The sequence below is a fragment of the Melanaphis sacchari genome, unplaced genomic scaffold (assembly GCF_002803265.2).
Source record: "Melanaphis sacchari strain LSU unplaced genomic scaffold, SCAv2.0 Contig4_pilon_pilon, whole genome shotgun sequence".
Taxonomy (NCBI): Eukaryota; Metazoa; Arthropoda; class Insecta; order Hemiptera; family Aphididae; genus Melanaphis; species Melanaphis sacchari.
In genome coordinates, this window is record NW_020271335.1 from 8,117,138 (window position 1) to 8,141,262 (window position 24,125).

The 24,125-nt window shown below is 23.9% G+C and overlaps 1 protein-coding gene across 1 annotated transcript in view; it reads right to left on the reverse strand.

The window, feature by feature from the left end:
* Nucleotides 1-21,162, reverse strand: part of LOC112598875 — a 31,064-nt gene extending 9,902 nt beyond the window's left edge. The window contains exons 1-29 of the mRNA XM_025345528.1: nt 21,108-21,162; nt 20,747-20,929; nt 20,271-20,514; nt 19,449-19,743; nt 19,182-19,369; nt 18,961-19,074; nt 18,629-18,724; nt 17,763-17,892; nt 17,531-17,686; nt 17,249-17,439; nt 17,078-17,191; nt 15,724-15,865; nt 13,613-13,792; nt 13,331-13,521; nt 10,500-10,610; nt 10,290-10,437; nt 10,074-10,235; nt 9,806-9,996; nt 9,619-9,732; nt 9,356-9,500; nt 7,464-7,670; nt 7,198-7,394; nt 5,916-6,029; nt 5,471-5,615; nt 5,229-5,402; nt 4,963-5,156; nt 697-807; nt 508-619; nt 192-344 (exon numbers count right to left, since the gene is read on the reverse strand). Coding sequence (XP_025201313.1) covers nt 192-344; nt 508-619; nt 697-807; nt 4,963-5,156; nt 5,229-5,402; nt 5,471-5,615; nt 5,916-6,029; nt 7,198-7,394; nt 7,464-7,670; nt 9,356-9,500; nt 9,619-9,732; nt 9,806-9,996; nt 10,074-10,235; nt 10,290-10,437; nt 10,500-10,610; nt 13,331-13,521; nt 13,613-13,792; nt 15,724-15,865; nt 17,078-17,191; nt 17,249-17,439; nt 17,531-17,686; nt 17,763-17,892; nt 18,629-18,724; nt 18,961-19,074; nt 19,182-19,369; nt 19,449-19,743; nt 20,271-20,514; nt 20,747-20,929; nt 21,108-21,121 — 4,516 coding nt within the window. The 5' untranslated portion in view covers nt 21,122-21,162. The remainder of the gene's footprint in view (nt 1-191; nt 345-507; nt 620-696; nt 808-4,962; nt 5,157-5,228; nt 5,403-5,470; nt 5,616-5,915; nt 6,030-7,197; nt 7,395-7,463; nt 7,671-9,355; nt 9,501-9,618; nt 9,733-9,805; nt 9,997-10,073; nt 10,236-10,289; nt 10,438-10,499; nt 10,611-13,330; nt 13,522-13,612; nt 13,793-15,723; nt 15,866-17,077; nt 17,192-17,248; nt 17,440-17,530; nt 17,687-17,762; nt 17,893-18,628; nt 18,725-18,960; nt 19,075-19,181; nt 19,370-19,448; nt 19,744-20,270; nt 20,515-20,746; nt 20,930-21,107) is intronic.
* Nucleotides 21,163-24,125: the final 2,963 nt, after the last annotated feature.

A 24,125-nucleotide genomic window follows, 5' to 3' on the forward strand; every position in this document is an offset into this window, starting at 1 on the left:
CACGGTGTTTTAGCTTCAGAATAATTTTTAACTTATTTGTACAGTTTCACACGAACAAATTTATTTGATTATTTAACATGTTAAAGCAGCAGTTATTATAGACAAAGATAATCAAATTATATTCCTAGAGTCCTCTTAAAGAATAAAATTTTATAAAAACTTGTTTAAAGGTAAGTACACTTTTTATTTACCTAACGCGCAGCTAGATGAAAAATTCTCCAAGAATGATTTAAATTTATCCGTGCCGTTATTAATACGTCTAACGTAAATAGCATGTAGATCCACAAACGTTGAAATATAGACTATATCTCCTTTACTTAACATCTGTACTGTTTCTGGCGAATCTAAATAACAAATGTTTTATTTTAAAAACTTAACAGCTATAATAGCAAATGTATAAGCATATAAACACAGAGGTCGCCTTATTTTACATGTTTCAACTGTTAAATGATATGTATTTATTATTTATATTTATTAGTTTTAATGATAATCTTTATGTGATTTAACCTCTTTCTTTTTGAGCCAAAAGCTTTATCAGATGATTGTTAACATTTTGTTGAGTTTTAATAGTAGTTAACGTCACAGCATTTAATCCATTTGGACTTTTCTCGTCAAATTCCTAAAATAATATATATAATATGAAACAATGTTCAATAAAAATAAACTACCGCATTCGTATAATAGAAGAACACATACAATAATTAAAGGCAGGTTTTCACAGAGCATATTCACATAAGACATTGCTTGAGCGTTGAGAATTCCAGAATCGATACCTTTGAGACGTATCGAATAAATAGTACGTGGAACCTAAAAGAAAACGACGTTTAATGATAATGATTACAACGAATTAGTAGGTATAAGGTAGGTAAGCAATAATATCATGATTATGACATTATTACATATTAATAGAGACAAGATTGAAACACAATAAGTAAATTTTCACACATACCTAACAAAGCGAAATAAACACCGTCAAATGTTATACATAGTTATTTCAAATTATAAAAATATTTTTATAGGCTTATATTCACACCTTAAACGCTCACGATAACAATAATTCTTATAAATATTCTATATTCGGATATTAAAAATTCAAAAAGTCAACATTACCACCATTATACCATGAATCATAATAATTTTTAATATTTTTTATAATGAATCGTATTTAATTTTACATAACAATACGAGATGTATAAAAATTAAATTAAATATTGCAGATCGTATTGAATTTGTAGTTATTTTTGGTATAACAGTGGGCAATGAGTTACATAAAAAATATAAAATTCATATACTATCACAACTCACGAGCATATAATATAATATACGCTAGAAGTACTTCTATTCAAAAAACGTTTAGGTTGTAGCAAAATTTTTACAGAAGAAAATAATCACTAAAATATATTATTTACAATCATTAAAACTATACACGCAAATTATTTCCTACGAAAGCAATTCACGGGCGGCTACCCTCCCCCTCACCATTCTAACAAAGCTGTAAAGTATTTTTTTTACTATTCAAAAACATAAAAAAAACCTACAGCAAATCCTGTATTTTTTTTTATATATATACGTTGTTAACGATTTAAAAAAAAAAACAGAGGTTCATTGTTTATATTTTCTTCGAATACACAAGGCGCCAACAAGAAGTTGTAGAAACTGCCGACGAATTTTCAATTTAAAACTAGCTATAGAATGAAAAAAAATTAAAGATTGTAATTAAAAATTAACAACAAAAAAAACTGTTAGATGATTTTATTTTAATCGTTCAAACCCTCAGCTTTTAGTACATTTTATTACTCGCGGTTATTTTAGTTTTTTTTAAACACAAATACATTTTCATAACGTTATACCTAAAATCTGAAGACTTCATAATCGAAATTAAATTTCTTTTTCGTTATATAAAACTAGATAACAGAACACCACACTACATATAAAACAAACGGTGCCTCAAGAAATATCATTATATTAAATATACAATCATTAACTGTGCCAACTATAAGCAAACATATATTTTAAAAATAAAAAAATTGTCTATTAACGAGAAAACTATTGTTGATGAAACCGGTGATAGATTTTGTTCCTCGTGTATAGATATTATAAGTAATGATATCAACAAAAAAAAAAAAAATTTAAGAAAAAAAAATAAAGAATAAAAAGTAGGCACCATTCTATACATTAGGTGTCAAGTTGGTCACTATTATAGATGTGTTGAATTTTATTTAATTCAGTGATAATTGCACAAAAAACGATTCTGAGCGGAGACGGTTTGTCAACATATTCGGCATTATCACTATAAGTGTATTTCATGATATGTTTTTTGATATAGTTATTTAATTTTACTAGTAGTATTTAATTATTATATAGGGTGTTTCTGAACTAAATATGGTCACTAATACTAGTTTACATGCGTATTCACTGTGATGGCCCGATAAAGATTTTTTTGAAATTTTTATTCTATTTTCAAAATCTGAGTTTTTTTATAATCATTTTAGAATATCACTTAAATGTAAAAATAAACACCCTAGCTATATTTCTTGCGAAATTCTCATACAAATCGAGACGTCACACTATTTTTAAACTTATCATACGTTTTCCGCATCGAATCGCCGACTAAAAAAAAGTGGAGTGATACATCAATTTGCATAAGAACACTACAAGATTAACACTGAAGATAGTTATTTGTTAACATTTGACATACTTAATTAATTAAACACATTAAATTACTTTATTTACAATTTTTATCTATGAAAGATGTTCAATGTGACCCCCATTAACTTCGATGCACTTTTGTATACAACGATGTAATTAATACCATGTTTTTTCCAACTAATTTGGTATTTGATAAATAATATCAGCTACATTATTAATTCTTATTAAAATTTCATCTCTAATTCACTTTTTTAGCATAAACTTGTTCTTTCATAAAATCCCTTTTTAAAAAGTCACATGGGTTAAAATCAGGGTTATGCTATGTCTGAGCAATATTATTGAGCATTGTTTCCAGCTTTTCTGCCAATCAGTTTGTTAGAGAAAAGATAATGCAATTATTTTTGGACTAAATTTGTATGATAAGCAAGTGCACCATCTAACATGAACCACATTATTTCTTTTACTTCCAATAGTACGTTCTCTAAAAGTACCAAAAGATTATACATAATAAAATGTAAAAATCCTTAACCATTTAATATAACCGATAATTCTTGTGGGCTTAATTAAGTATTTTCGACTAATTCACACAAAATATATATACCTACTAAACTTGTACCGGGAACCCCTTATACGAACAGCTTACGAATTTTCTTCAAACCACAAAATATGTGAGTAATGTTGGTTAAAAACCCCATCTTTTGTAAATACAGCCTCGTCAGTAAACGAAACATTTTTTAAAAATTTGGATTAATTGTAATTGTATCAAAAATTGTTTGTGAAAAAAATCAATGTTAAAGGTGTTAATTAATCATGTATGTTGAATGACAACAAATAATTATCACCAGTATAAATCTTGTAGTGTTCTCATACAAATCGATGTGTGACACCACTTTTTTTTAGTCGGTGATTTGAGCGTGAAAAACGCGCGACAAGCTCAAAAACAATGTGACGTTTAGATAAATATGAGAATTTTGCAAAAAATACAACTAGAATGTTTATTTTTACATTTCAAATAATATGAAAAAACCCAGATTTTGAAGATAGAAAAAAACTTCATCAGACCATTACAAGTGAGTACGAGTACACTAGTGACCTCATTTATTTCAGAAACACCTTGTATATTGATATAATGTAAAAATTAATATATATTTTTACATATTTAAAAACATATTACATATTATATAAATCTATACTATAGAACTTATTATTACGTTATGCGTTAAGACTTTAAGTGCATTGCACTTATACGTATAACGTGGAGTGTTGGCTAGTGAACAAGTAGCAATATAGTACTTAAAGTATAGTATATTGGTATAATTTACGTTTTCCAAGATTTTGAGACGGATACAATGCGTCCCAATTTATATCAAATAATACCATTTATAGACGTAAATGGAGCCAAATTAATATAGATTAGAGGAAAACAAGTTGTAGGCAGTGTTCAGGCACGTATACAGGGGGGGTCACCCCCCCCCAAATAATTTCTTTGAAAATTAAGTCAAATTATACACCTATTATTATAAAATATTTTTATTACTATCTATTGGTTAGTTTTTTTTTTGTTTATATTAGTCGGGTATGAAATACAAATTTATAATCTAATATTATAGTCCAAAGAAGTGATAACTGATTACTGAGAATTACGCATGTGTGAGAACTGAACATTGCGATATAAGTCACATACCTAGAAAACTCACATTTTGTCAATAATCTTATCTTATATCTCAATCATAAACAAAAATTCCTATTAAATTGCTAATTTATGTATTATTAAATCAATACTATAAGGTACATTTTGGCCACATTATCTGTTACAACTGTTACTGCGATCGCCATTCTCAACTCTACGAAGACTTAAAACGTACTTATGAAACAATATAAGAGAAATTAGACTTACTGGATTGGCACTACTAAACATATACCGAAATTTTAATTTTAATGTGGTAGAAATTATTGATAGATTTGCTAAGTTACCACGAAAATGAGATTTTATACTTTAATTTGTAATTTTTTAATGTATTATATATAAATTGTTTGATTTTTTTTCTTCTATCTAGGTAGTACTTAATAGTATAATATACTTAGGTAATTTTATATGCATAAGTACTAATAAAATAAACGTCTGTTCTGTTCATAATATTTAAAATTTTATTTATTATTATTATAATTGTTCTTATAAACTTACTTCTGAACAAATGACATACATAAAATTTAGATACTTAGCATAATAATTGTCATATTAAAAAATAATGAGTAACGAGGAAGAAATTGTTTTATTATGTTGTGGTACTATTTTTATAATAAATAATTTACCTGTTTTAAGTGTTCTGGAATTTCCACAAAACTATTTGCCGATACAATATCTTTAGTACCTAAATCAAAGAGGACCACTTTGTATTGATTTTCATTCAACTTTTCTTCAACAGCACCCCTGTTAAATGAATTATCAGTAGACGATCTAATTCCAAAAACTTCTCCTACAACTGGATTTTTGGTAATAGGTTGAGCTATAAAAAACAATAAATATTATTCATATATGCCACAGCAATTTATTTTATTTATTGATTTAAAATACATACAAGTCAAACAATAAACCGAAAAGTCTTTTAAAAATTTATCAACTTCAGTTTTATCAAAAGGCAAAGTGATATAAATATCCTTCAGACTAATAAATGCATGAATAGTAACTATGCTTTTATTAGTCAATGGTGGTATTAGCGGAACACTGATGTCATTAGATATATACTTCATACCTAAAGTCCAAATTATATAAACTATAAATATTTCAAAAAATATTTAATTTTTTTTAATTTTAACTAACCAGAATTGAGTTTCAAAGAATTATTAATAATAGTATTATCCATTGTGATGTAGTCTTCATCTTCATGTAATTGGTTTAAATGATCAATGACATTTAAGTTTTGGCTAATGACAGTTAACTCTACTTTACTTAAATCTTCAAACTCCTATATAAAACAATAATTCATAAAAAATTATATGACAAATAAATATATTAATCTAGACGGTAATTGTCTACAAAATAAAGCTGCAACTAGTGATTGTTAATAGACACAATATCAACAACAATTATTTAGATAGATGCAAAACTTTTAAATATCAAATTTTCTTTTTGTTAAAAATTTAATATCTCTTCAAATAGATAATAGAATAAATTATGTACCCGTAAATAAAATAGAGAAATCACAAGATTTGCTAAATCCTTTCTGAATCAATAAACAGTAAAAAATGAATAGCTTTTTACTTACAATTTTCATTAATTCACTCAGTAACATCAAACTTTCTAAATAATCATGACCTCTTGAATTAAGTTCTTCAAAACATGCACCTTTGAGCCCAACTTGAGTAAGAGTAGACGTTACCTTCAAAAATATAGTACAATAGCATTAATTATAATGAAACACAATGTATAATTAAATTCATAAGATGACTTAATTACTGAGCTTTCAATAAATAAAATACTTAAATACATCAAATAAGAGAGAAATTTCATAATTTGAACTAAAACAGGCTAATAATTTAAGTGTTTCTAACTACGCAATGATAACTCGATAAAAAAAAAAACATCAATTATTTCAAAAACTATTGTTATTAAAATTGTTTTTAATTTATTAATAGTGATAATGGACAACAATAAAATTTCAAACATTAATATAGTTCAAAATTTACCAATATAAAAATCTTTTTTTCATTTTCACTCAACCAAATTAATATCACATTAAAGAGTTTACCTCATTTACTTTATAAATGCTATATTTTAATACCTAAATATTATTGTAAACAACATCGTACATATTTGTATTACAACACAATTTAATTTATTATAGCTTAGATGCCTTAGAATCTGCAAATAAAATATGATTCCTAAAAAATAATATAATAATATAAATTTTCTATATCGTGATATATCAGGAAATTATTAATTGATATCGATATCGAATATTAGCCACAATATTGATATGGTATCATATTATTGATATTGTTGCCCATTACTATTTATTAATAAACAATATTTCTTAAGTATATGTTGTTGTGTAGAAAAACATATTTTTAATCTCATATTTTGAAGGTAAATATTACTAAGAATATCTTGATTTATAAAAGCATAGTTAAGTATTGAATCATGTAACTGTAATCCCTGTGCTACACCAACCAAACCATTGAATTAAAATTTAAAAATTTAAAATTCAATATTTATAAATTTTAAGTACAATAAAAAATATTATACTTTAAAATTTTGAAAGAAATATTTTTTTTTCAAAAATGTAGTTTTTTAACAACATAGATTTAATCTAAAAATTAATTATTTGAATACATCAATAATTTATAAAATAAACAACAATCTTTAACATAAAAAAATCACTCAGTTAAAAAAAATTGAATTTTAAAACCAAAACTGAATACCAAATTAATATTTCTAATCAGTAACAAGACAGTATGATTTTAACGATCAACATCACTTAACTTTTTTGAGATTAATATTAAATATTGTAAACAATACTATAAATTATATTTTTAGCTCAATTTAACCTGTTGTAGATGTATAGGTAGCGGAACAATATTAGCAACATTCACGCTTTCTTCAAAACCAAAATCAATAAAAATTACTCCATACATTTTTTCATTAATTGTATGAATAATCTTTGCACGATAAAAAGATCCATCGACTGAACTTTTTGCGCCTACAATTTCATTTAACTCTGGAGATTTATTTATGTAAGCCTTTCCTATAAACAAATTAGACATAAAATTATACAATTTACCAACAATTTTTTTCCTAGGATAAAAGTACTGACCTGAAGCACAACAAGTGTTGACGCTTTCAACAAGATTTTGCAATTCAGTATTATCCTCAAATTTACGCACATAAATGTTATGCACGTCTATATATGCCGTAATATAGACAATATCTTCATTTTTCAGAATATTAGTTACATCATTAAACTTAGAATCCTTAACAATAACATCAAATGCTGAAGGTAGATCTGGTAATTCTATTTCTTCTAATAAAAAATTATATTTTAATTTTTAAAAGTGATTAAATATAATTTATAAAGAAAGTATAGATATAAGAATTAAAACATTTGACAATACAAAACAATATGTTTAGTTAGAATATTTTTAACATTCATTCCATATATAACATACTAATTTATAAAATAAAAAGGTGAGGAAATTCTAATATTTCTAAATAGCCATAATGAAAACTTATATTATTAAAGATTCTAGTTAATTAAGTGCATTAGATTCAATGACACTAACAGGAAAACAATATACAGATTAAAAAAGAAAAATTGTAAGAGAAAATTCTACAATGAGAAAAAGGGACATCTTAGACCATATATTTCAAGAACCCTAAAAAAACTTTTTTTAAACTATCAATAATATAAATATTTAACCTGATCCTTAAATCTACTTGAAGTTATAATGGAAAAAATACTATGGAGCCAGAGCTAAAAGCCAGATTATGGAAAGAATTTACTTTAAAATATACTTAATTTTACTTATTAATTGGCCAAATAATAGAGAAAAAGTATGAATACAAACATATGACAGTTGTTTGTAGACTTCAATTAAGTTTATGACAATTATATTACACTAAAAAACCTCTATAATATCAAAGATGAATTTGAAATATGTTAATACTTAATATAATTTAATAGGGTTAACTAAAATGTACACAGAAAATAATACACAATATCAAACAAGAGTGGAGAACATGTCTGAAACTTTCAAAGATAAAACCTGTTTCAAACAAAAGGATACACTATATCCAATTCCATTTAACCCAATGAAAGAAAAATAAATTAAAGAAATGCAAAGGAAAATGAAAGAAACTTTATTAAATGCTATTAAAAGAAATCAGAGAACTATAATTTATTATGCAGCTTATTAATCAACACCAAAAGAGCAATACATGCCCAAAACCAAGTTACCGATAAAAAAATAAGACTAAAAATTCAGAGAAAAAACAAAGGTAATAGAACTGTGAACTGTGAAGAAAATAAAGATAGTATGGATAATGTGACAATAACGAAGATATAGGTTTAATAAAGTAAACAAGTTTCAGTACTTAGGAGTTATGTTGAATGTAAAGAATGATTGAAATAACAATAAAAAAGAATGTCAGTCACCTAAATAAATTTATTCACTGCAATGATAAGATCCACTCACATACCCAAGTCTGAAAAACTACTAGTAACATAGAAAGGAAGTTAAGATAATTTGAAAATAAAGTATAGTAAGCGACTTGTTAACAATAACAAAACGTAGATAGAGAAGAAAATATCAGGAATAACACAAAAAAATGGCGTTAGCATTAGTCACCAACAGATTAAAAAATTCAACGGTTTGATCATAACATACACAGAAATGAAAAGGAGACTCTAGAGCAATTCTGGAATGGAAACCTACAAAGAAAAATTGTGGGAAGCTTAAAAAAAAGATGGCTAGATAAAATAGAAGACAATCACAATAAATTAAAAATTTAATAATAGAAGATTGAGTTAAGCACGCACAAAGTAGAGGTTAATAGTGATGATTAAAATTTGAAATGTATAAGAGTTTAAAGAGATTGAAATCCATTCCTAATTTTGTTATAAATACTTTTTAGCCAAGTTTTAATCATATATAAATCTTAATATTTATTATGCTAAAAAGCAATAAAAAAAATGTATGATGTTTATACCTTTTATAAGTTCATCTTCAACAATACTAATAGGTTTAGCATTATCATCATCCTTGAGAAGTTTATTAAAGCTTTCAACAACATTTTCATTATTTTTAAGTATTACTAAAGTTACATCTTTAATAGGAATTGTATTGTCAAAATCCTAAAAATAAAATAAAATACTAAATAATATCTATAATAAAATTACCTATTTCTGTATTGCAGGATAAATTATTTCTATATTTATATTTGAAGTTACAAAATATTCATGTAAAACTTACTATTAACAATGGCTCATATGTTGATAATAAATTAGTAATATAGTTTGATGCTTCAATGCTTAATGAATGAGACTTAATACCTTTAAGATTAATTCTAACAATAGTTGAAGAAACCTAAAAAACAATAAATTGAGTAATATTATTAATATTAGCATTTAATTAACTTTAATAGTTAAAGTATTATTACCATAAAATCTGTAGGGATTTCAAATATTTTTGACATAGGTACATTATCCTTATCACCAAAGTCAATAAATTGTATTGAATAAGTGACATCATCCATTTTTTTTAGAACTTTACCTCTATAAAAACTATCATCTAAGGTTGACTGAGCTCCAACAATTTGACCAATTACTAGAGGCCTATCAATGGGTTTAGCTAGAACAAAAATTTTAAATCAAGTAAATTTTTGTTGTTAAAAAATTCTAATTTATTATTTAATATTTGTTATTTACCAGATAAACAGAATTCATTAACTTTTTCTAATAAATTATGAAATTCATCATCATAATCATCTAACTTTCTAATATACATTTCATCCATACTAATAAAAGCTGTCAAATAAACTATACTACCCGGTTGCAAAACAGGAACAACACGTTCTAATAAAGATTTATCTAAAATGTAAGCAATATAATAATAGCTAAAACAATAATTTATTTAATTTAAACCTGATTTGAACTCTTCTTCATTTTCAATCAAATCATTTATGTTTATTTCCTTATTATCTTCAAACATTAATTCCTTTAAACGACTATTGACATTTTCATTATTTTCAGTCTTTAGTATTACTTCATTTGTGTTGTTGTCTATCATGTCCTATTTTTAACTAACTTGTTGAAAAATTATGATACAATAATTATTAATTAAAATCAACTTACTATTATCAAAGCATCATTTTCAGAAATAAAAGATATATATTTATGAGCTGCTTCATTTAATTTAATGAATGGAACATCTTTTAGTTTAACCAAAATAGTGGTAGGAATTAACTAAAAACAATGAGACAACACAGACATAATATTACTTTATCAATGTAATCATTTTCTATATAAAATACATTAATAAAAAAAAACTTATGAAATATTCATATTTAAAGCAAATTTATAATAAGAAAAATTATAAAATAATGATTTCTTGATTTTAAAATTCTAACAAATAATTTAATTATTTTTATAACATATTTGTTTCATTTCACCCAATATGAACAAATCTAATAAAAATTTTAAAACTACAAAAAAATTAATTTCAATTTATTTTTTCTTTTAATAACAATCTCAAAGAAATTCAGAAAACAAATGAAACAGCCAAAAATTGTGGATTTCCTGGATTAAAAAGTTTAATAAATAAAATAGCCAATACGGCACCAGATTGATAAGTTATTAGTGTTATTACCCAAGTATAAAGGTTCCCAAACTTTATGGCACGACCCATTATAGATAATGATTTAAATTTTGGCAACCCACAATAACATGATGGGTGTAGCTAGTTTTTTTACCTAATGACTTTTATTTATTATTGCTTTTTTGATTTCAATAACAATATCACAATATTTACATCTAAAAAAAATGTATTATATAAAAATATGACGTGACCAACTAAAAATATGATTGCGATCTATAGTTTGGGAATCTCTACCCTAGAGTTTTAAGATTTCTAATGTTTGATTACACTTGCTACTTTACGATTTAATTAAATTATATTATATTTTCTACTAACATTTGTGCTAATTTATCATTATAAAAAAAAATGTATGACCATACATTCATTATCAACCCATATTTTGAGACTCACAGAGTTATACTTGATAACTCGCTAGGCCACCAATCCAGCATTGGTCATCTTTAAAAAATTTTTATATAGAGCTATAAACTAAAAATTATTAAGTTTAAAATTGCAATATTGTATAAATGTACACCAATTCAAAAACTAGGGATAGGATTTATAACAGTGTTCATTTTAGGGTTGGCCGGGGGGAAGTAACCCCCCCCCCCACCAACAGAAAAAATAAGACAAACTATGTCAACCAACAACAAAATAAAATAAATATTATAATAGAGGTTATAGGTTGTATTCACCACTCCATAAGGCTATTTCTTATACGAACAAAAACTACAAAAATAATTATGCCCTTATGCAATTCTGATTTATTTTTATTTCTCTCCATTATTTTCTATGATCTTATTGTAGCCTTTTAACGATACCCCCTCGGGATAGGTCTGAAGTAAACACTGATAAAACTATAACTATAACTATAACTGATACACTATAAAAAAGGCTAAGTATACATTTTATTAATAAAAACATTCAAAATATGTAATTTTTTTTTTATGATTAAATTATTAACTAATTTTTACAGAAACTCAAAAATTAATCATACGATACAAAATGGATAAACCTTAGTAGTTTATAAAAAACATATAATTTATAACAAATTGTCATATAAAACAAATATAGACATCCCTTAAATAAATACAAGTTTTCTCTATTAAGTTATTAAAAAAGCATCATCAAAAAATAAGAATTATTCAATTAAATTGAAAATGGACCAAACCGTGGGCATAAGATAACAATCAATTCGGACTAAGGAAAAAATATACAAATGCAGTTTTTTTTTTAGTTAAAAGGTTTAATTTCAAAAATTTATGTAATAAACATTTAAATTTATCATGTTACATATTTAGAAATAAAACGCAAAATAAAATAAAATTTATCTATATACATTAAATACATAATTTAATGTATGTTTGGAATGGGCTTATAAACTTGAAACTACTAAATCCACAAATCAATTTAGTTCATCAATTTTTATAAAGATAAAGACCATAATATGGGCTCAAATACAGCATGTATGAAAATTAAGATATGACATGATTAAATTTATAACATTTCTTTAGCTATAATTATGTATGAATACTAAACATAAATAAAATTTTTATATTTTAAAAAACTATACTTTGGTTCAAAAAAAAAAGAGCCTAACCAACCAATTTTCATTTGGTAGTGCACATTTCCAAAATACAACTTAGGTAAAGAGTTTAAGTGTGCAGAACTGATAAATTATCTTTTAAAAAAGAGTAAATTCAACAAAATTTCTGAATGCTAACTAATAATAGAATAAGTCCAATCTGAACTCATTTCACAGATTCACTAATTCTCTCAAAAAAAATAATTTTTATATGAAAAGAGAAATTTTCTGGAATTATACTCAGGCTTAAGTGTAAAGGAATATATTCTAAAAGTGGAAAATAAATTATTAAACCATTAAAGTAAGTAAAAAAGGAAATATCCACATTTTTTCTACAGGTTTATAAAAGAATTAAGATAGATACTGTTTTAAATATCGCTTAAATCAAGGGTTTTCATCCTACAGTCCCCCTAATGTCCGCCAAGCTAATTATTGTTTTTTATATAAAATATTAGATTTCAATGTTTTAATTTTTTTTTTTCAACAATTAGTTTACAAAACACCAATTTGCTTATAAACTAATGTATACTATAACTAAAATACATCAATAAAGCGCAATATTTATTTTATTGATTTTTTCATGAACAAAGTTGAGTTTAAGAGTAACTAATAATTAATAAAAATTAGATATAGTCCATAAAAATTTTCTAATATCACAAATCTTAGCACTTAAAAAGTGAATCTTGAGCACCTCTTTTTAATACATATTATTATTCTAATTTTAGATTGAAATGAATTATATACCTGTTTTAATTCAGTGGAAAGATTAACAATATCAGATAAACTAACATTCTCCTCAATTCCATAATCAATAAATTTTACATCATAACTATTATCATTAATTTTTTTGATAACTTTTGCTCGATAGAAAGATCCATCTATTGATTTTGCTCCAATTAAATCATTTAATTTTGGTAATTTTCCAATAGGGGTTTCTTTAAAATATAAAAAAAAAAAAAAACCATTATATTTTGAACATATATAATCATATTTTATGAATGATAAATTAAAGATAATAATAATTACCAGCTGAACAGTACAAATTTACAGTTTCTATAAAATTAGTAAATTCATCAGTATCGTCTTCAACTTTACGAACATAACAATTATATACATTAATGAACGTTGTAATGTATACTGAATCTCCTTTTTTTAATACAGGTACATTTATATTACTACTTGTATTTTCGTCTATGTGAACATTATCTAAAACATTAAACATTAAATAAATAATTTTATAATATACAAGTTCAATTAATCAGTTACTGCCAACCATGAAACATTGCATGCTACTATTAAACTTCATCTTTTTAGTTTAACAGCAAGAATAAATTTTACCATACTTTTTCAATAATTAAAAAACAGTTGGATCAAAAAGTATTTACTCTCAGTGAATCTAAACAACTTAAAATTCCATTTTCATCACCATCATTGCCATCATAAAAGTATTCAACCAATGTTTAGCATAATTATTATTTACCATTTCCTATATATAACAGACAACCTGAAAATTTGGTTAACGATATGGACACAAAGCATATCAAGTCTACTATCAATAAAAACAAAATCTACACCTCTAAAATTTTTAAAGATGTTGTTACTAATTGCGATTGTTCCACAATTCATATGCAAAAATTAAATAAATAATATGAAATCTGCATAAATACTTCAAATGCAAATTACTATCACTCAATTATTAAAATTTTTTAACATTAAACTTATGTTTAACCATCAAGTTACCCATTGCAGCTTTGCCCGCAAAATTTTAATAGGTATATAATAAAAAATAGTAATTTATGACCATTTTATTCAATTTTTTCTATAAACCACAAATTGATGTATTTCCATTTGATACCAAAATTGTGGAATTACTAAATCTGAAGTATACCACATAAAATTTTCCATGTGAAAGATAGCTTAAAAATATGATTTAAAGCAATGGTTCCCAACTAAGAATTAACTTAAAGGTGGCTCAGGGAGAGGGGAATATAATAATACAATAATTACAAAAATAATTGTTATTTTAAATTTACAATGTGTAAAATTGAAATCACTATATACATTTTCAGATTATCACGCATCGAAAACAATTATATTTTATAATGATAGTGGATAAACCTTTCACACTTAATCTAATATTAATAGGTACAAAGTTTACAAAATAAAAAATGTAATTTAACAACTTTGCAATGTTTGAAGAACTTTCTCATTATATCAACTTAAATATAAATAAATATATATTTTTATATTCTATAATTTTTTCAATAAATATACTTAATATTATTACTTCCCAAGTTGATTTATAATATATTTTTAAAATGATGAAAATAATAAAAATAATAACAAAAGCAAATAGTTGTATAATACAGTTTTTTTGTATAATTTACTTTTACAGCTCATAAAAAAAAAAAAAAAAACATAACCTTAACTCTAATTTAAAAGGAAATGAAATTTTAGAAAATTTTTAAGAGGGGGCAAGAATAAAAAAGGTAGGAAACCACTGAGCTAGAGGCTCATGGTTTAGAAGAACTTTCACATCAATTGATAGGTATACAATTTACAAGTAATATTTAATTTTTGCTGATTTCAACCCCTTAAAATTAATATTTTGAAAAATCTTTTCTTAGTGCATGGTGAACTTATATTAATATATCCTCAAAATTTCAAATTGATAATTCAAATAGATTCAGCTTTTCAGCTCTTCATTAACTATCAATCAATCATTCAAGAGTCTGATATACAAATTGTACTGAAATCTCTAATAAGTAGATTAATTTTTACAAGTTATTATATGAGAAAAAAATCAGAAATGGATTAAGATTTAAACAAGATATATTTTAGAGTTTTTGCTAACATTATTTTCTGTAAAAATATCAAACTTCTTTAACACAACAAATTCCAAATGTATTTTTAAATTGTCTAAGAAATAAGATGAAAAAATGGCTACTTTAAAAAAAGTATTTATATTTGTATATTTTTTTTTTTTTATTCATGCTAATAAATTAGTGTTTTCTTATCTATACCAAGAACTTAAGTGTTAAATAATATTAAATACATTTATTTTATATGATACTTTAGATAATATAAACATTTTAAATATAAGTTGTATTTATAACTTACAACTTTGAATAGCTTACCTAACTTAAGTTGATTTGTTACATCTGCCATTGATGTTCTGTCATTTTTACCCAGTAATTCATTTAATCTTTCATTCACATTCTCATTGCCATTCACTAATCTTAAAGAAACATCAGTAAGGGGTTGTGCTGAAGAAAATTCCTGAATGTAAACAATACAAAATAAATACTAAAGAAGGATAAAATAAATACTAAAGAAGGATAAAATAATTTTTAAATAACTTATTGTCTATGGATATAAAAAAATGTTTTAACATGAATTATGATAAGTAACAATACTAATGAGTAAATTTAAATAATGGTTAGAACTAAAATTATTAACATTTATTGTTTCTACCCGTCTCAGACGTCATATAGCAACTAAGGTATTGTATACTCCCACTTCCAAGCAGAGGCACCAATAAAAGGAAAGCGTAGGCACCCATAAAAATAATATAATATAATACATGTGTACTATTTAAAAAAAGTTAAATTCACTAATATATTTTAGAAAAAAACAGATATATATGATTACTTTGAAATATATCTGTTTATTTAAATAAATGGATAATGTTAAATTATGTTGCTACTTTGAGAACAAATTATTATAAGTTTTTTTTTTTTTTTAATGGAATGAATCTATTAATGTATTAAGAAAATATTTGGAAATTTATAATATTTATACTTATGTTAAAAATGTTTACTATATACAATAGGTATTTAGAAGTCCAGAATTGAAGGAATATAGATATCCTTAAAACTGTGTACCTACCATATGTATAGTTAGGATTTGAAAAATAGCCCTCCTTCCACAAATACAGATGAAGCCCTCCACGAATCTTTACTCGTCAACCCCTAAAAAACCTACAGCCCCAAAAAATTTTTATCATACCACGCCTATGATACTTACATATTATATTGAAAGTCTTGGGGCTTGAATCCCCCTAAACATTTTTCCTATTTGCGCTATATGCTTTCAGGAATAGATTGTTTTTTAATATTTTCATTTTTATCAAAATAAACATATTTTAATTAAACTTAATTATTCTGAATCAATAAAATGAATGCTTTTTTTCTTATAAAACCGAATTCATAATCATGAAAGCACAGAATACTTTGCTATATTATACTGACAAAAAAAAAAAAAAAATACAAGTATTGTAACTTAATACGAACTCCCAAGATTAATATCTATTTAAACTATTTAAAATAAAACCTCAACATAACATTTCTACTAAAAATAAGCAGGTAATTTATAATTAATTATAAATAATGATAAAAATTAAACATAAATAAAAACAATAAATTAATTTTAAATTCTAGTTCCTAATACAAATAATACAATGTATGAAGAGATTTTAATTAAACCACTTACGATTATCATTGGTTCATAAGTTGACAATAAATTGGAAATATAGTTTAAGGCATCTACATTCAATGGAACATCATTTACTCCTTTTAAAGTAATTTTAAACACATTTGAAGGAGTCTATAAATAGAAAAACATATGAGAAAAAATATTTAAGTTAGACTATCAATAGATTACCATAAAATGTTTGGGAATTTCAAATATTTTTGACAAAGGCACACTATCCTTATCACCAAAATCAATAAACTGCAATGAATAAGTAACATCGTCGATTTTTTTTAAAACTTTACCTCTATAAAAATTATCATCAATAATTGACTGAGCTCCAACAATTTCCCCAATTATCAAAGGCCTATTAATTGGTAGCGCTAAAACAAATAATTAACAATTAATTGAATTTATTTTAAGATCAATAAATTTTGTTTATATATAAATTATAAAACTTTAGCTTATATTTACCTGATGAACAAAATTCATTAACCATATCCAAGAATTTTTCATGATCGTCATCGTGATCTTCTAATTTCCTAACATATATTTCTTTAAGATCTACAACACCAGTCATGTAAACTGTACTGCCAGACGGCAAAAAATATTCCAATTGTTCTGGCATAGCTAGAGAATATAAATTTCAATTTATATTAACTTTACTTCAATTAAAAATTAATATACATAAAAAAACAAAATAAACCTGAATTCACCCTAGAGTTTACTTTCACAGGAATAACTTGATTGGATTTTAAATTTATAAAATTATTGGAATCATGTACACAGTTTAAACTGGCATGATCATTGTCACTTGATGGATTTTCCACAAATTTCTAATTAACAAACAAATAATATTTATTTACTAGACATAAGCTACAATTTCTTTAATATATTAAAGCTGCAATAACTAAGAACATTAATTTTCATGAATTTAAAATTATAAATTAATGGTAATATATACTTATGATAAATGTTAGTTAATAATCATTTACATTTACAAATAATTTAACTGAAACGACACCTTAGTGTTCAGTAATTTACTAATACTAATTCAAGCAATAAAATCAAAATGACTTTGAATAAAAACAAGTATGTGAAAGGTATACATCTCTATACAAACTAAAATATAATAATAAATTAACCATAGTAAAACAATAAAGTTTTAACCTTTTTCTAAAATATTATGTATTTTTGAAAAACAATTGTGCACCTTACTAGGACTTACAAATATAATAAAAAAAAATTCATATTTTATCAATTTGAATCTAATCAAATTAATCGTACTAATCAAAAGAACTTAATTAAAAAAAAAACCACATATCAATAACAAATTTAAAATTTTATAATTGATATTAAAGTATGTACACACATGTACCATACAGAAATTTCAAAACCATTTTGTTATTAACTAATAATGTTCACCAACTACATAAGAATAAAAGCTCAACATTTAAATTAATTTAAATATAGCTGGCATGATTACATAATGTAATCTTGATATTTAAATAAATTAGATACATAGTTTCAATATTAATGTACAAGGAATACAATACTTTGAATTTATCTTACTAGAAGTTCTTTAATATGTTCATTAACATCTTCATTATTATTAATAATAGTTAGGGTTACATAATCCAAACCAAAAGGATCATAGTCAGTGTATTCCTAAAATACCATAAGAAAAATAATGAATAAATAAAATTAAAAAAAAAAAAAGAAAAAGAAAAATGGTAATACAATTATATACTAATTCCTTACGAATTAATAATAATCTGATATAACTGACATGCAAGGATGCTACCCAAACAAGTAATGAGTAAATTACAAAAAAAATATTTAGTACAATATGAAAATTCTATTTAACTTAATTTATTTTAATTAAATTGACATGATTCCCTTACCAATACCATAACTGTAGAATTTTCAAATAACTGTTTAATATACAAAAATACTTCAGGTGTCCAAGGCTTTAAAGTTATATCTTTTAATCCAACTAAACATACAGTCGGTGGAATCTAAAATAGACAAAGAGCCATGTACTATACATATTTCAACAAGTATCAATAACATATAATTAATTCTACCTATTAAAATTATATATTAAATCAAAATTAGTCCATACCTTTTTTAAAGTGTCGGGTAAATCAACTATGCAATCAATAGAAGCAGATATCACATAACCACTATCAATTAAATATAAAGAAAAACAGGAATTTTCTAATATGTCGATGACTTTGCCTCTGTAAAATTTATCTGTGCATTTAACAGCAACAATATCTCCTGCTATGGGGTTTCTTAAAATATTTGAGGCTGAAAAATAAAAAGAACTTAAAATAATATCAATACTATGCACTACAATTACTAATTATTTAATTCGAACTAAAATTACCATTTTCACAATGTATTTGTAATTCTTTACAGACATTAACAAAATGATCAACACTCCTAACAAATATATGCCTCCAATCAAAAATTTCTACTTTAGCTACAACAACAGAACTACCATTTTTAAACATAAGTGAATTATAATTTGATTCTTCAGCATGTATATATTTCTCTAGATCCCAGTTTTTTATAATAAAATCAATAGATGTATTCTTAAAAAAAAGTTTCATGGTTTTATACATTTCTTTATTTAGTTTCATTATAAATGATTCAAATGTTGCACTATAATCTTTGAAATTCTGAAAATTAAATTACAATTAAATTAAAATATAATAGTAGTTTTGAGATTGGAATATTGTGTTTGAAATCAATTAAATTCAAAATTTAAAGAATTGATATCATGTATAATTTTATTAGGGTAATACATATTAGATACATCTCTATATTTAGAAAACACAAAATTATTAGATATTATCTTATTAATATTAATTATTTATATTTTAAAATTTACTTAAATGTATCTAATTAAAACATTTTTGTAAATAATTTTTGAATTAGTAAGAAAATACCCATGATGTTTGTTAATAAACTTGATCCATTTATTTGTAAATGTGTATTTACTTGAATGTTATTAAATTGGTATTGCCTACACATTTACATCATCTTTATCAATACAACTATTTGGATATTAGAATTTTTAATAGAAAAAATTGATTTATTTTACTAAAATATATTTAGCTCATTTAGTTAATTGAAAATTCTTAAAACAATTCAACATGTAATTAAATCTAGAAACAGAAACAAAATTATTCAATATTTAATTTACCTCCATTAAATGTTGTAACTTTCCATAAGGACAAATACATTTGACCTCAGCTTCAAATGTAATAACAGGTATATATTTATACTTTTCTGGAATATCTTTAAGTTTTTTTGTTTTTGTTATTTCACCAGTTTCACAAAATGCAACATTAGCCTGATTATGCAAAATAGATATAACATAACACCGCATCCAAATTTTATTTTGTGGATGAAGACAAGCCAGTAATGAGCCAGGTTGTACATTAGACCTAAATTTAAATTTAAAAATGAATACAAATATCTAAATATATGTACAAAATGTGAAAAATAATAAAAAAAAAAGTAAAAAATTAATTTAATTTATAAAATAAAAAGATAGATTTAAGTGTATAACTTGTTTCTAAAATTTTCTTTGATAGTAATTTAAGTCATATAATAGACAAAACACTGGTTTAAAAAATAAACAAATAAAATAATAATCAAATACAGTATAGAACTTACAAAGGTACAATTGGTTCATTTAATAAGGCTAAATTAATATCCTCATCATTAATATGTTCACATTCTTGCAACAACAAGTGAAAAATAAACAAATTGTATTTTTTTCTTACAATATGTTTAATTTTTCCAGTTATTCCAACATTCAAGTAGTTTAAAGTATCATTAAGTAATGGAAATTGTAATCTAAAAATAATCAAGTGATCATCTAGTGTTATTATTATTTAAAGTGTATATAGTGCCATTTGAAATTGTATAATATATAAATAAAAATAAAAATTACTAAGTACATATTTATAAGTAATTAATATTATTAATTTTAAATAAATAAATCATAATAATTTTAACAGTAATTTATATCTACCTTTCCAATTCCATGTTAACTTTTGAAATCAAACACTTAATTATTACTTAAATTAAATGTGCTGAAAACAAAAAAAAAAAATTACTTAATTATCACATTTTTTTTAACTACTTAATTACTATAAAATAGTAAATACAAAAACAGAAAAATACTAAATAAAATATTAAAATATAAACAAAATATTGTAACATAAATTAAATATTCATCACGAAATGTATAGATTATCAATAATATAACTTTGTAAACTCACCTTAAAATAATTTTAATTACCATTATTTTTGGGATATAATCCTTTCCAGTAAGGCACTCAGTATGATTATCTAATTTATATTTAGTTAAATGAAATGACAGGGGTGTGGAATTATGAAGAACGCCCCCAATCAATTCTTATTACTTATCTATTTTGTGATGAATGATGATATTAAGACCTTCAAAACTGTTCAATTCAACAACACATAAAAATAATTATTCTTAACTGAAAACTCCAACAAAAAAATGTATTATAATTTAAAAAATTTACCTACATACAAAATTAATCATTTTTAAGGGCATATTACAATAAACTAAAAAAAATAAAAAATTTTTGAAGTTGTTAAAGCTTTATATCAGTGGTTTTCAATCTTTTAACAACAAAGCGGCATACTTCACCTCCTGTGTGTCGTAACACACCAGTTAAAAATCACTGCTCTGACTAAAGAACATGCCGGTTTTACACATGTAGACTAATAGCAGAGCGCTTATTAAAGCCTCATTTTCCCCTTCAAACAACATAGTCACTGCAGCAGCTGATTCAGATTCAAATAAGGCATTAATCAAGGCAGTATTGGTGAAAACACCATGGCTAGGTGATATCTGGGAATTTGCTGAACAAACTAAATTTTGTTAAGCAGTGATATATTCTCTCACTAGATAGAGTATAGGTATATATTACAAATATCTTTGTAAATAATCTTCCTAAAAATGAATAAATATCCTAACATAGAAATACCAAGATTACATAAAAACCATAAATACCTAATAAATTATTTCTATTCAAAGTCATTTTAATTTATATCAATGGCTAACAATATAACCAAAAATCAATTGCTATGGATATACAAACTTAATTATTCAAAAACTATATTATAATTAGTAAAAAGCTGTATCTAAATTAATTATCATTATTTTAAATTACAAATTGATATAGTTAATAAAATGAACATACACACATAACACACATTTTATTACATAGCATTAAATTGTAATTTAAATAATGAAAAAGATGGGCGACTTCTAATAAAAAATTGATACTTACAACTTATGACAATAATTATTAATTTTACATTTTTACACTATACATTAATAGTAATCAAAATAGAATAAAATCAAAATTAAGTAAAAATTAAGTTGTAAAAACATTTATAAAACAATAATACAGTAGATATATGTAGGTAACTATTAACAATTGAATACTGATGTCGGCACATACACTAACGTTTTGTAAATACTATTTTATAGTACCTAGATATAAAAATTTTCTTAATTGTTGGACATCCCGATGCTATACACTGAACAGATATAGCAAACACTAACTAGTTTTGCTAGTAAAATATTAATATAAACACGCTATTAAATGAAAAAACTACAAGAAATCTTGTAATTAAACACAGAGTTGAGTAATAAACAAATACTTACTTGAAAGCAATAGCCAACAGGATCTATTCGAAATTCGAATAAACAAACATACAAGTAATACTTGATATTTATTCAAACATTAACGTACTTTTTATTAATCAAGTACCTGAGAAAATTTTTTTGATTTGTGAATTATGTTAGGCTATTAAGCTAGATAAATTTATAATTTTATTAGTAAATTAACAACACACGTCACACACAACACATTAGGATCTTCAACAAAGTTCTAAAATAGAAATGAACGAAATGATTTTGGGTTATGGTCGAATGGCGAATATTAATTTCAAGAAAAAAACTAACCTATAATTTATAAATTGTGAGAACAGATAAACGTCTATATTTATGCTATAATTAAATTTATGTAATTTTAAAAATATTTTATTTTTGACCATAGAAATAGAATTAAACAAAAATTTAAAACAATCACATCGTTGATTTTAAATTTACGGTTGGTAAAATCGTTGGTCAAAATTTGAAATAAAATTCATAATTATATAAATTTAAAAAAATGAATTTTTTATTGTTTTGGATACACTGTAATTTATTTTGTCAATTGTCATTTAGTAATACAAGTCAAGTATTGAGTTAAAATTCTATTTTTACCATTAAATAGAAGTATAGTACACAGTCCTTAAATGTGATACAATCGATACTCCATAGTCCATAATCGATAATTGATTAAGAACAATAACAAACATTTTCTATTAAATCTACATCTATTTTTACTTATTAAAGTACAAAATTCAAATAATAAAAACGAAATACGCATTTCCCCAAAACCTAATTTTATTATAATTACTAATTATTATTTAATGTATATTGTATTTTGTATTACTTATCATAACTAATGTTATTAAAATAAAAATAATAAAATTTGCATTTTATCATAGGCTTTGATCACATCGCAATTTAAGATATTAGTATATTACATAATATATTTCAAATCGTATTTAGATTTTAAAATGTTTGATTAATAGATTGCGAGACTGGTCCTTTAAAACAATCTTTAAGTCCCCTGTACAAAAAAAATAAATTATTCTGAAGTAATAAATTTAATATAACAATAACGAACAAATTTAGCAAATGGTTAACCATTCTGCTGTACAAAAAGTAATGAGTGTACTTCAACATCAAGTCATTAAATGGATGTGTTAAAATTTAAATCAATAATGAATCTTTGTAAGTTCACGATAAAAAATGATTCTAAAATGAAGACATTTTACTCGGATCACCAAGGAAATAAATAATAATATTAAAATTTTAATAAATTCTTAAAGTATTTTTTCCCAATTATTTTGAAAAGTATTGATCATTTTTAAACTACTAACTGGATCCAATTTGCTA